The sequence below is a fragment of the Ranitomeya variabilis genome, chromosome 6, assembly GCF_051348905.1.
Source record: "Ranitomeya variabilis isolate aRanVar5 chromosome 6, aRanVar5.hap1, whole genome shotgun sequence".
NCBI classification, from domain to species: domain Eukaryota; kingdom Metazoa; phylum Chordata; class Amphibia; order Anura; family Dendrobatidae; genus Ranitomeya; species Ranitomeya variabilis.
In genome coordinates, this window is record NC_135237.1 from 455355565 (window position 1) to 455368619 (window position 13055).

The 13055-nt window shown below is 42.1% G+C and overlaps 1 protein-coding gene across 1 annotated transcript in view; it reads left to right on the forward strand.

Annotated features, from left to right (window-relative positions):
* RP1 (RP1 axonemal microtubule associated) overlaps positions 1–13055 on the forward strand; it is a 729254-nt gene that overhangs the window by 640927 nt on the left and 75272 nt on the right. The window contains exons 50-52 of the mRNA XM_077271713.1: positions 2322–2381; positions 4321–4493; positions 6360–6582. Coding sequence (XP_077127828.1) covers positions 2322–2381; positions 4321–4493; positions 6360–6582 — 456 coding nt within the window. The remainder of the gene's footprint in view (positions 1–2321; positions 2382–4320; positions 4494–6359; positions 6583–13055) is intronic.

The following is a 13055-nucleotide window of genomic DNA, read 5'->3' on the forward strand; positions in this document are numbered from 1 at the left end:
AGCACAGCCCGCGTAGTAGTATACAGCACAGCCCACACAGTGGTATATACAGCACAGCCCACACAGTGCTATATACAGCACAGCCCACACAGGGGTATATACAGCACAGCCCACACAGGGGTATATACAGCACAGCCCACACAGGGGTATATACAGCACAGCCCACACAGGGATATATAGAGCACAGCCCACACAGGGGTATATACAGCACAGCCCACATAGGGGTATATACAGCACAGCCCACACAGGGGTATATACAGCACAGCCCACACAGGGGTATATACAGCACAGCCCACACAGGGATATATAGAGCACAGCCCACACAGGGATATATAGAGCACAGCCCACACAGGGGTATATACAGCACAGCCCACATCTCATCTCTCCCCCACCAACCCCTCCGATAATGGCCCCACAGTCCCGTTAAAAAAAAAACACTCTCCTCACCTTTCCTTTTGCCCGCGCTGCTCCCTGCTCCTGTCTCGGCGGCTGCAGTCTGCCCAGGACACAGCAGGTGCGCGATGATATGACGTCATCGCGCACCCGCAGTGTCAGAGGCAGAGTGGGGAATGATGGGAGAGGGAGCATCAGGAGACGCTCTCTCCTCCATCATTGCATTGAACTATACTGGCGTCATAGACGCCGGTATAGTTAAATGCGGCGGCGGCACTGGCGGGGAGGAACAGTGTAGCGGCCCACTACTGGCACCAGCCCTTCTGGCATTTGCCAGAAGTGCCCGATGGCCAGTCCGGCCCTGCTTGTGACTATCCATCATCCACTTGATTACATTCCAGAGGTTTTCAATGGGGTTCAGGTCTGGAGATTGAGCTGCCCATGACAGGGTTTTGATGCGGTGGTCTCTTAATTTTTGCCAGAGCTGTATCTGTCTCAACTTGAAAGATCATTAACTGATGAGTTGTAGTTTTGAATGACACCTTTCATTTTGCCATACACCCTACTGGAAAATGAAAAAATAATTGAGGAAAAAAACAGTGCAATTGAGCCATTGCCTTTTGGGGTTTGATTTTACACTGTTAATTATGTGTAAAAAAAATGACCTGATAACAGGACTCTCCAGGTTAGCATAATTACAGTGATGTCAAACTGCTCCAGTTGTTTTTAATTTAATTTAATTTTTTTGTTTTGAAAAACTTTCGGAAGTTTGTTAAACAAAAAATATCCTGCTATTTTCTGAGATGTGCACCATTTTCATTTTTATGTCAATGTTGATATGTGAAAAAGAAGCCTAAAAGGGCCCCAAAAACCTCATAGGGCATTATCTAGAGGGAGGCATTAATGTGATGCGACAACTGCAAACCTGGTTGTGTTGGGAGGAAGCGCAACTCTTAAAGGGCTCAATAGTACATCCAGCTGCTGCTCCGCTGGTTGGAGGATCCAACGTAGAAATCAAGCCATAGAACAGAAAAGCAGATGTGCTGCACTGCTCGTAAATAAAGAAGAAAGAATGAGTTTGGTCTCAATGCGTTTCAAAGACTATTCAACTTCTTCCTCAGTCAGACTTCGAAACGCATTGAGACCAAACCACATTTTATTCCTTGCGTCAAGAAGCTCTAAAGTTCTTATTTATTTCACAGCAGCGCAGCACATCTGCTTTTCCGTTTTATTTCGGACTATAGTTATATAGTTGCGTGAGCGTTTTTGTGACCTGACATTTTTATTGATACCATTTATTTTTTATTTTTGAGGCAATTCTTAAATGGAAATTCCAAAGTTTACATTTTTCTTCTTCTTTCTGGAATCAGTATCCATATTTGAATACCCATCCACCTGCATGCACTGTAAAAATACGTGTGTGTGGTTATCCACATATCCATCTACATATATATGTTTGTGTATGTGTTATTTACACATGAGCACAGATGAACATACATAAGATGAACGTGAGTGATCTTGACAAGCGATCATGAAACTTGGCAGATAACCATAAATAATTGTAAATTTTCAAATGGGAAGTTTGCCCTCAAAAATAACAAGTGACAGGTTTGGTAAACAGGACAGATAGCAGAGATCCTTTTTTCACACTGAGTTGACCCTAAAATCAGTTATTACCGCAAAATGCCAATTTCAGTCATTCCTTTGAATCTAATGTGCTGTTTGATGAAATCTCATTATATTGAATCTCTTAGCTGAATCATTTTTTATTTTGATGTTGCATTGATAATTGATTTTTTTGCACAATAATTACACTTATTAATAACTTACAAAGTTTTCTTTTAGGATAGATCTGAAATAGTGAGTAGGTATAACATATGTGGTCACATGTTTGGATATCTAAGTGTTGAGTTGCTTTATTAATACAGAAACGAGGAATGACAGCAGCTCTGGCGCTCTTCTCAATGAGATTCAATCAATGACTTCAGGTAATAGACACAATATTATAGGATTTATTTGAAAGTCACTTGATGTACAGCATGTTTACGGTGATAATCTTCAGTAATCCAACTGGTACAACCCTTCCTACAGATTACAATCATAAAATGTATGGGAATTTAGTTTTAAGTAAAAATTGGAAAACAGTGAGACACTACTAATTAATCACAGCTGGCCCTGAGCAATAGTTTTTTCATATTATTATTTTTTTATTTTGCGTTTCTAATATAGGGCCATCATATTCCACTGCTTTTTACACACATTATCATCACTGTCCCTATTGTGTCTCACAATCTAACGTTCCTGTCAGTATGTCTTTGGAATGTGGGAGGAAACCGGAGAACCCGGAGGAAACCCACATAAACACGGGGAGAACATACAAACTCTTTGCAGAAGGGCTGAGATAGATGTAAAACAAGCAGGTGTGAAGGTGCACTAATAGACACACTCCTCCCTTCAAAGTTTCTATCCTTTTAATAGATTGCAGTCCTCATATTATATAGCACTGTTCACTTACAATTGCTCATTTTGCCTTTCTACCCAGCTATTTATTCTCTTTATGTAGAAGCATGAAATATCTTTTCTCTGCATAAATCATCCAACTCCTCAATTCCTGACCCAGCTGCTCTGCTCTACCCTCTGCCAGGGACTTTTACAGTGACTCATGACTGGTACATAGATCTTAGCATGATTCAGTCAGTTTTCATGTGTTGTCATAGACCTAATGGAAAACAGAAGAATTAGCTGGGTAGAAAGGCAAAATGAGCAATTGTAAGTACACAGTGCCATATAATATGATGACTGCAATATATTAAGAGGATAAAAGTTTTGACGGGGTGCATCTTTTGTTCGGCCCTACCCTGGTGCACCAAGCACCTGTACTTTTTGAACACTCATTCTGTGCCGACAGAGTCCCTTTAGTCACTCACTGACAGATTTCCCAACAGTCAATGTCTGATTGCTCAGGTACAAGCAACAGAGAATATGTGATTAGCTTGTACAGCCAAATGGAGCTGACATACCTACTGTAATTACTGACAGTTGTAGATATTTATTCTTTCATTTAAGAGGTGACAAAAAAAATCAGAAGTATAAAAATAAATTTGATTTGTGCTGTCATTGTCGATTACCCTGATGGAATGTTTTTTTTTGCATGGCAAGCAGATGATATTGATATAATTTTGGGGTACATACGCTTCACATTTCATTTTTTAATGCGGTTTTATTTTTTAACATTTTCTTTTTTTCTTTGACTTTTCTCTTTAAGTTCCCTTAGAGCCTGCAATAGTTTGGTCACTTATTCAAAATTACATTCTTCTACCAATGTAGTCAAAATGATGTTTGCCTATAATGGCCAGATATGGCAGGAAGGTTGTCTTCAGTAGGCCCCTGTTTGCCATAAAAACCCAACTGCCCACCCCGTTCGTGCCATGTAAGATGATTGGAGTTAGTACCCGTGCGCCATTTCAATGCCTCAGTCAGTGGTTAACAGCAGCATTTAAATGGTTAAACAGCAGTGATTGGAGCTAGCTCCTGTCATACCTGTGAGATGCAAATGCTGACTGTGTAACACAGCTGGCATCTGCTGGACATGGTGGGGGCTCAGCTTCTGATTCTGGGGGCTTGACATAGGACTATTACTGTTCATGTCAGGAAGGGATTAAGGGCTTAAATAGTTGTTTCAGTGGTATTTAAAAAAATAGTTTGTAGAAATGATGTTATCCCCAGCTACACCACTATCTGCATTGTTAGTGTTTGATTATACAGTCTATCCAGGTTTAGTTCTCATTACTCTGCAAAAAATTTTAATAGTTCACAATAAAATGTTCCTTGGAATCTAAGAATTAGTACTCTCAGAAATGGGCATGGCTGAAGGTGTATTGTTTTAAAGTTAATTTTATTACAATATCTTTTTTTTATTTAACACAGATGGAGAATGGAACATTTATTTGTATACTTCCAGTAAAGTAGTCCAAATTTCAGAAACTCAACAACATAATCTACAGTGGCTTATTGTGTTCTATGGAGACAAAGGCAGGTCAAACCCACTCAGAATGGAAGCACAAAACTTAGATCAGTGGAAGGACCGTCTGATTTGCAAGGTATGGCATTACATCATTGTAGCTAAACAGGTTATGGATTGTATTTCCCAGTCTAGAAATATAATGTAAGGATAATAAACGTGAGCACTACTCCAAGGGTGCACAGGTAGGTTCCCACACCATGTGTAATAGATACAAAGAACCTGGCACTCAACTTAAGTGTTAGCAACTCCGTATGTTTATTGTAGTACCAAAAAAGATTAGGTCTGAAAGACCTTCCTCAGTTGCGTATTGCAGTTTATAGTGCAAAAAGTGCCACCGCTTGGTGCAGAGTCTAGCAAAGACCACCTCCTCTGTGGTGGTTACAAGGAAAATATGACCATCCGGTCATATGAGGGGGGTGTCATTCCTCTCTCCCAGGACGAGCGGTGGACACCGCGTCATGCCCGACAAACACGACGCTTAAGCATCGTGAGATACTACACCCCCCTCATATGACCGGATGGTCATATTTTCCATGTAACCACTACAGAGGAGGTGGTCTTTGATAGACTTTACCAAGCCGCGGCACTTTTTGCTCCTATAAATTGCAGTACGCAACTGAGGAAGGTCTTTCAGACCGAAACTTTTTTTGGTACTACAATAAACATACAGAGTTGCTAACACAAGTTGAGTGCCAGGTTCTTTGTATCTAGAAATATAATGTAGACACACCACATGGCTCTGCTGAGCTTAATTTTATAGCATCAAAGAGCAGAAACGTAGTTAGGCCTTCATTCACAAATGGGAATTATTCATTTAGGCCCCCTCCCCAACCTGAGTCTTTCATTGCCCCTAACCAACACCACCCTCTGTTGACTTGAAAGGATATGGGTAGCAGTTTCCTCCATGGCTTCTAGACAAAACTGTTGGGCCGCAGTGCTAATGGGCTCCATTTTCAGGATCAAGGAACAAAAGTGTGTCAACACTTGAACATATGTAACTGCAGTAACCCTCGTTCCACCAAACCATTGCATGACCAGCTCTACCCTCACCTACTGTGTCCTCACCCATCCCTTGTAGATTGTGAGCCCTCGCGGGCAGGGTCCTCTCTCCTCCTGTACCAGTTATGACTTGTATTGTTTAAGATTATTGTACTCATTTTTATTATGTATACCCCTCCTCACATGTAAAGCGCCAACGACTCAACGATGACACCAAACGTTCTTATTCTGGAAGTAGCCCAATTACTGTCAAAGATCAATGTCATTTGTGTGTGAGATCTAGCGAGCGATAAATCAAACCCAAATGCGATAATTGCAAGAAATGTATATACAATGAACACAAGAAGAAGTTACCGGTATGTGATTCTTGTTTTTTGATAGCACATAAGTAGATGTTTACATTTATTTGATTACTAAACATTTTAGATGATCATTTAGCTAAGATGTTGAAGCTTAAGTTTCTATATAAAATAAAAATTCTTCAATATATGTTTATTTTACAATATGAAAACTGGGGTCCTATGTACCCCACGCGACTAATAGTGTAAGTATTTTGGTGTGACTAAATGAAGGTTAAAAGGGTTGTCCTGCTTTAGGGTTCTAGTCTGCAGTCACTGTATGTCACTGCAGACTTGTGAATCCTAACAGTGTGTACCCTGTGCATTGTGAGGATACTACGGTGCCGTCAGACTTCTACCCTAAGCCGGGACAACACCTTTAATAAAAATAGAATATCAAGCATGTCTGTGGGAATTGCCGATGATATATCCGCCACCTTCCTCCCATAAACTAATAAAAAAATAACCTTTAATTGGTTTTAGAAATATTACTTTATAAGCAGATCAGGCACAAACCTCAGTTAATTGCACAGTATTCATGGGTTAGTTAAGCATCCATCAGTGTTATAAGCTGCACATTAACAGAAACGTTCGCCTTTTTCTAGGTAAATCTCACCCATGATCTCGGAGAGTTATTTAAAGTGAGGCTGGGCTTTGAGAACTGGCATGAAGACCTGGGCAGGTTATCTTTGCAACACTTAAAAATGCAGAATACAAGAACCCTGGATACATTTAACCAGTCAATAAATAAAACACTTCCTCTTACATTAAGTGGAGACAGATGGATTGAAGTCCCGGTAGAATGGCCTCTAAGAGCCTCACTTTCTGGTATGTTCAAAGTAAACTATTATGTACTTCATTCTAAGCTGGCACTTAGCTGTAGTGGCATATGCAAATAATGAGAAAAAAACAGGAAATTGCTCCTATCATGTGCTAGCGTTAGTTACATAAACCCATGTAAAACACATACAAAGGATAAATAGATCGTTAACGGGGTTGTGACATTGATTCCTGCTTGGTAGAGCTTTGTGCGCTCCTGATTGATTGACAGTTTGGTCCAGCTGCAGGGGTGCATGGGCCTCTGCAGCTTCGGAGGAGTGCAGCTGTACTGAAGCTGGCCAAATCCAACAACTTGGTTACTTTCAGAGCAGCGCTTACATACTCTATAGCATAAAGCTTGCAAGCGCTTTACCCCTTGCCTAGAAGACCGTAAAAAAAACATTTATTCTTGTCAACAGTCACGATTTTTAAGAACGAGTAATCCGCAAAGTTACTTGTTTTTACAAACCCTTTGCAATTTTACACATTTAATATTGAGACAATCCCTTTAGGCATTTGGGAATTTATCTGAGAATCAATTAGGGTAAATCTCAACCCATATATAATCATATCTTTACCTGCTATGAATATACAAAATTGATCTAGAACATACATATGTGTTTCCTGGGTTTATTTTATATAGGCCGGCATTTCCTAAGATTTGTTTAAGGGGGAATTTTTGTTTAATACAAGGTACATTACAAAAAAGGAAAACTTTGTGCTCTTTAGATATGTTTTTGTCTGCGGGTGTGGTTCCTGTTTAGTGATTATGCAATAATAGTTTGCGAAAACCTAATAAGAGTTTTACTGTCTCACCCCTGTGCTGGATTCACAGCAATGCTGCTCAAATAATGTCTCCGGTGCTGTGACTGCTGCTTCAGAGTATACGTGAAAGATATTTAGGAGAGCAGGACATGTGGATGTGTATGGGAGATAAAGCAGTCTCCGGCCACTATATGGCAGAAGTTATATAATGCACAGAAATACTGTTATTCATCATGTACACACATATGCTAGTTTATTTTGAAAAAGTCTCCCGAAATTATAGCTACATGTAAAATATTCACACTCGGCACTTACAATCGGCTGACACATTCCATTCCCTGCAACTAAGTTACAGCTGTGATGTATAGACTGGGACAGGGTTAGCAGAGGACACTATACAGAGAGACATAACTACAATAAGTGCAGTGGTTGCAATCTCATCTTGGCCCTAGAGCTTAAGGGGTCCAAAAAGTATTTTTGGCCTATATAAAAAGACTTAGTGTTAAAGGCTTGCAATAATTGGGGGCCATGTTGGAGCTAGTGCATTGGGATCCATGAGCTTCAAATTAGGCCACTGACTACTGGTCACTGCATACTTCTCAGCTGCCAAACTGTGGTCTCTGTGGCAGGGACTGTTCTTCACTTCCCTGAGAGACTGTACTGGTCTATAGCAGGTAACTGCCTGCTGACTCTCATTTATTTCAAATGCCATGAAATGCACAGTCCTTATGTTATGGATGTGCTCACCGGCAATGAGAGAACAACAGCCATCAGCTTGTTTTTGCCCAAACTGGGTGGTGGGTTCAAGGTCTCTGGTAGTCACCTCTAACCTAAATGCAGGAATCTAGACTTTACTGCAGAGAGTTGCCCAGAAGTGTTTAGTAATAAAATTACTGCAACCTACTGATATACTGTAATTTCATTCTTAAGGTCCATTAATGCACTGCTTGTTTCCCAGGTCCTGGCACCATTACTTCTGTCTTGCTTTGACATATAAGAGTGCTTACTTTTCTCTGTCTGGGTTTGTGATGTGCCTGCAGGTAGCTGAAGTTCCGGTTCATTTCTGTAGCTACTAATACTACTACTATTACTACCTGACTAGCTAGCTAAGACCTAGCAGGAGCTGGACTAGCTATTAAAATTTGCCTGACTGCCAAAACCCTGCAAGCTTCTCACTGACATAGGAAGGAGAAAGTAAGGTATCGGGACCCAATAGTTGTATTTTGACTCCATAACTAAGCTGAGAATGTAGGGTGGCTTCAGACACCATTTCAATGGCTGTCTCTACGTACCGTTACTCACAAAGTGATATCGTCAGATAGCTTGAACTCGACTGCATGAGGCACATATGAAGATTCCAGAAGAAGGTTTATTTTCCAGCTGAATTCTTATAGTACTGCATACATACAGCAGGTAAAAAGACTTTTCTGAACCAGCGATGCAAATACATGAGCATCTAAGATGGCTGAGAGACAGTGAATGAGGAAGAAGGGAATGGTCGCTGACATCAGAGCTACATCAGAGAGAGATGGGATTTAATAACACAATCATAATATATAACTGTCTGATTCCCAAATCATGGGCCATGACAAGTTGTAAAAACATTATTGGACCTGTTTGGATCATAATTTATTATTATATATTAATTAATTTATATATGCAGCGCCCCAGAGTCCTGGTCGTTGCAGTAATGTTGCTCTGCCACTAAGGGGAGTGATGTTACGTCTGATTGCACTAAAGGAGTTCACCTGACCAGGTATCACAGTCACACATTACACTTTACACTCCGGCCACCAGGGGGAGCAAAGGGTTCTATGTATTAGGCCACTCCTCACACTCTGGTAAAACTGGGGGTTGGATAGGAAGTTAGGCAGAAGCTGACTGGGTTTTGCCCAGGCAACATCCTGTGAGAGAGGGAGTTCCTGGGAAGATTCAGGGGGGTCTCTGTCAGGGGTGGGATCCTGACAGCGGCCTAGCGAAAAGGACAGATCGTTACAGAGCCGCACCTGCACCCCGTTACGGTGGCATCTTAAGAAAGGATACGAAGCGAGGTTTATTGTGGAGAAGTGAGAAACGAGATCACAGCACAAAGGAGAATAGAACCAGTAGGAGTCGTGCCCTAAGATCGTGGCAACATCCTACTGAGGTGCGTAGCCGGTGGCCGGAACGCCGAGGAAGTATTGGGCTCCAAGCATTACTTCAAACCAACGGCAGGACAGTTAACTTTAGGTTGGCTGTCTCACCTAATTCACCTAAGCAGACAACGGAGGCAATTGTGGGAGAGGGGCGTCTCTAGGGTCCCTATAAAATAACTCGAGGCCTACCCCGTCATACGGGTGCATCCTAGCCATATCATCTGGGGGACGGAGAGAGAAAGAACATCAGAAACAGACACAACAGTTGTGAGGACTATCCCGTGGTGCTCAGCAGGGAAGTACTACAACACACAGGCGCTAGTAGGTAGGCACTGATTTCCACCTGCAAAGGGAACTCTGGATGTGCCTTCGGACCGGCCGGTCTCAGCCAGCCCTGTTAGCAGTGCTCTGGATTGCGGATCCCGAAGCCTTCAGTAAAGAGGTAAAGAGACTGCAACCCTGTGTCCTCGTTATTCATCGCGCCTTGCACCACGCACCATCATCACCCTTTCATTGGACGCCCCTTAGCAGGGTCACGGACCAGGTCTAGCCACCGTGACAACCCCAGGACCGAGACAGAGAGGCCCGGTACCGAGTACCCCGCCGCCCTGCGTCTGGGGGCGCTCCATATACATATCTAATGCAATTTTTATTTAGCAGCTCAGCTCTTTTGAAACATTAATCCAGTGGGTTTTTTTTAATTTTAGCACTGGAATGGTTCTACTAATCTAAGTTCCCTGAGCCTAGTATTATACTTACCAGCTACCATCTTCAGCTCTTGCCGGTGCCACTCCGGTTCTGTGCGACCACTTTGTGACCGCAACTTCCAACTGACCTAAAATTAGAGATAATAGTCACAATCTCTCCATGTAAGTCCATGAGAGCCTCGTTCTAGCCTCGTTCTGGCTCTCATAGACTTACATTGTGACTTTTGGATTCCCCAGAAAACATTATAGCGATCTGGCAGGTCAGAAACTGCTGGAGACCGATAGGAGTGGCACCATGGACAGCTGAAGACAGTGGCTGGTAAGTATAAGACAAGGGACAGGGAGCCTAGATTAGTAGCACCACTCCAGTGCTGCAATTAAAAAATGCTAATGTTGGAGTGGTGCTTTAATAAAATGCATGACGAGTTCACAAAACTCAAACCCAAAACCTTAGTAAATTGGCTGTTAAAATTCGATCTGATTTTTTTCTAGTCTCTATCTTATTGATGATGAATCGTCGCAAATAGGTAAAGTCTATGGCACGGATGTGAAAGTGGCCAGAAACATCACTGAATACTAGATTAATAAAGAAAAAGAGCACTCAGCTGGTATCTACAGGTATCACATCAAATCAATGAGCAAACAAGAGCTAGGCTCACAATACAAATCAATGCATGCTGTAGAAACTTTTAATGGAAAGCTGTCATTGTCCAGACTATGAAACTTTCATAAACCCGGAGATCAAGTGATTGAGCTGAGTGGCAGCTCTGTGCTTTGATGAACAGTATTGATTTCATGTCCATGAAAGACATGAAAGTACTGGGTCTCAGGAGTGTTTGTCTTTGGCAGATAGACTCACATCTGTCAGAGGTTCCACAATATACCAGAGCTGTACAAGTACTGGTGGAGGAGAGCTCAGAGCACTGCTTCATACCTGTCAGCCACCCCTGATTTCCAATTAAGATTGGTCCATGGACATATTACTGACCAAGTTCACACTGTCACCTTTATATAGTTCTGCTCCTATTCATTTTTTATGTCTGGTGTACATCTTCACGTTCTAGAATTCAATAGAATGGCTTCTGTTTAGAGAAGATATGCACTGCTGATACACTGTATACTCTTATTACTCTTATACCTTATATTCCTGTTCAGATTTGTATATTGTATTGTACAATATAAGAGGGCAGAGCTATTACTATACATGGGGAGCTAAAGGGAAGTCCACAGCCGCTCCAGTCCAGCATTTTTTTTTCCACTGACCGAATCTGTGTATGAAAGAAATAATAGCATGCACTAGTTTCTTCCATTTGTCAGATAATACTCATTCAAGTCTATGGGTGAACAAAAAAAATCGTATGCCATACGGAGTCACAGTCACATAGGAGACTGCAAATGGTCTTCTAAACGATTAATAGCTGCTGTTGTAAAAAATTGATTTTATGCGAACTGCACACAGCTGACAAGTAAAGAAAGAATCGTTCGAGTATCCTGGATGAAATTCTGATGATTTTTTGTACGTTCATGTGAACTTAGCCTTAAATGTCTAAGCAGCTGATCTGCTATACAATTCATCACCACACAAGGAGAAATGTGCGTGAGAAGTCAGTGGGATCACTGATCTATTTAGCAACTGTGTTTTTTACAGATAGTGAGGGAATCCGCCCTTCAAGGACTGGAAGCCTACAGGATAAAAAGGGTGGAACCTCTCCCGCACATCAGTTGGTTTTCTGTCCTTGATGGAGGAACCTACAGCCGACGTGATGTAATGGTGCGGAGCCTAGAAGAAAGAAGATCAACTTACCCAGGCCTGAACGGTCATCTGCGACATCGGCTATGTGCCTGCTGCCGCCGCTGCAGAAATCCTGTAAGCAATGCAGCAGGTCCATCTGGGTCTTGACTGGCATGCGGGCGTGAGAAGCAGCACCATTTTTCATTGGTCTGCCAGCCGCTTCGTTGTCTCGGTTCTACGCATGAGCAGGATGCACCGAGGAGCAGGAGTGCCCTGATGACGCATGCGCTGGTGACTTGACTTTGCAGTGTTCCATCACTTCCAAGTGGGGCCGGAAGAGGTGATAATCAGAGGGGCATGCCTTGTTCAGCTGGTATCGCATTTAAAGTGCGGAAGAAACAGCCGGGTCTTTTTGCTCCGGCAGTCCCTCCAGCTTAAAGATGGAGCAAAAGTTGCAGCAACAGCTGCAAAGCAGAGGCATTGACAATCACACCCGTGGGAAACGTGGCACCAGAAGCTATAGTTATAACCAGCCAGCAAAGCAAAATCTACTGCAAAGTGGATCAGGTTCGAATGGACAAATCCACAGTCTCCAGAGGGGATTAACGCAAAAAAATGGAGCAAAAACATCCATAACATCATAATTAAGAAATGTATATAAAGTTTATTTAGGAGTTAAATCAATACAAAAATATCCACACCATAAATAGGTGCTATATGCATGGTGCACAACAAGGAGGGCAATAAAGAGAGGACATGACAGTAACCAGGTTAACAGCAGGGAGACACAGGGTAAATCACATCAATTACATAGGTTTGTAAGCAGATGATCCCTATATAATATGGTCCAACTGGTACCCAATCATTAATTAACATCAGCAGCATACACTATATATGCCATGACATAGGTCACGCTTACCCATTACTGTGTATTCAAAAGAAGTGTCCCCGGCTGGCCTGGTGCCCCTGGACGCGCGTTTCGCGTGATCGCTTCCTCAATCCAGAGGGGATTAGTAGGGTGATATAATTCCGCCTCCAAATCCAGTAATCTTGCAAGCTACTGAGTGGTCAGTGATCTTCGTGAATGTTCACTTTATAATTTGGGTTTTTTCTTGTCATTTGTGCTTGTCAGGAAAAACCTAA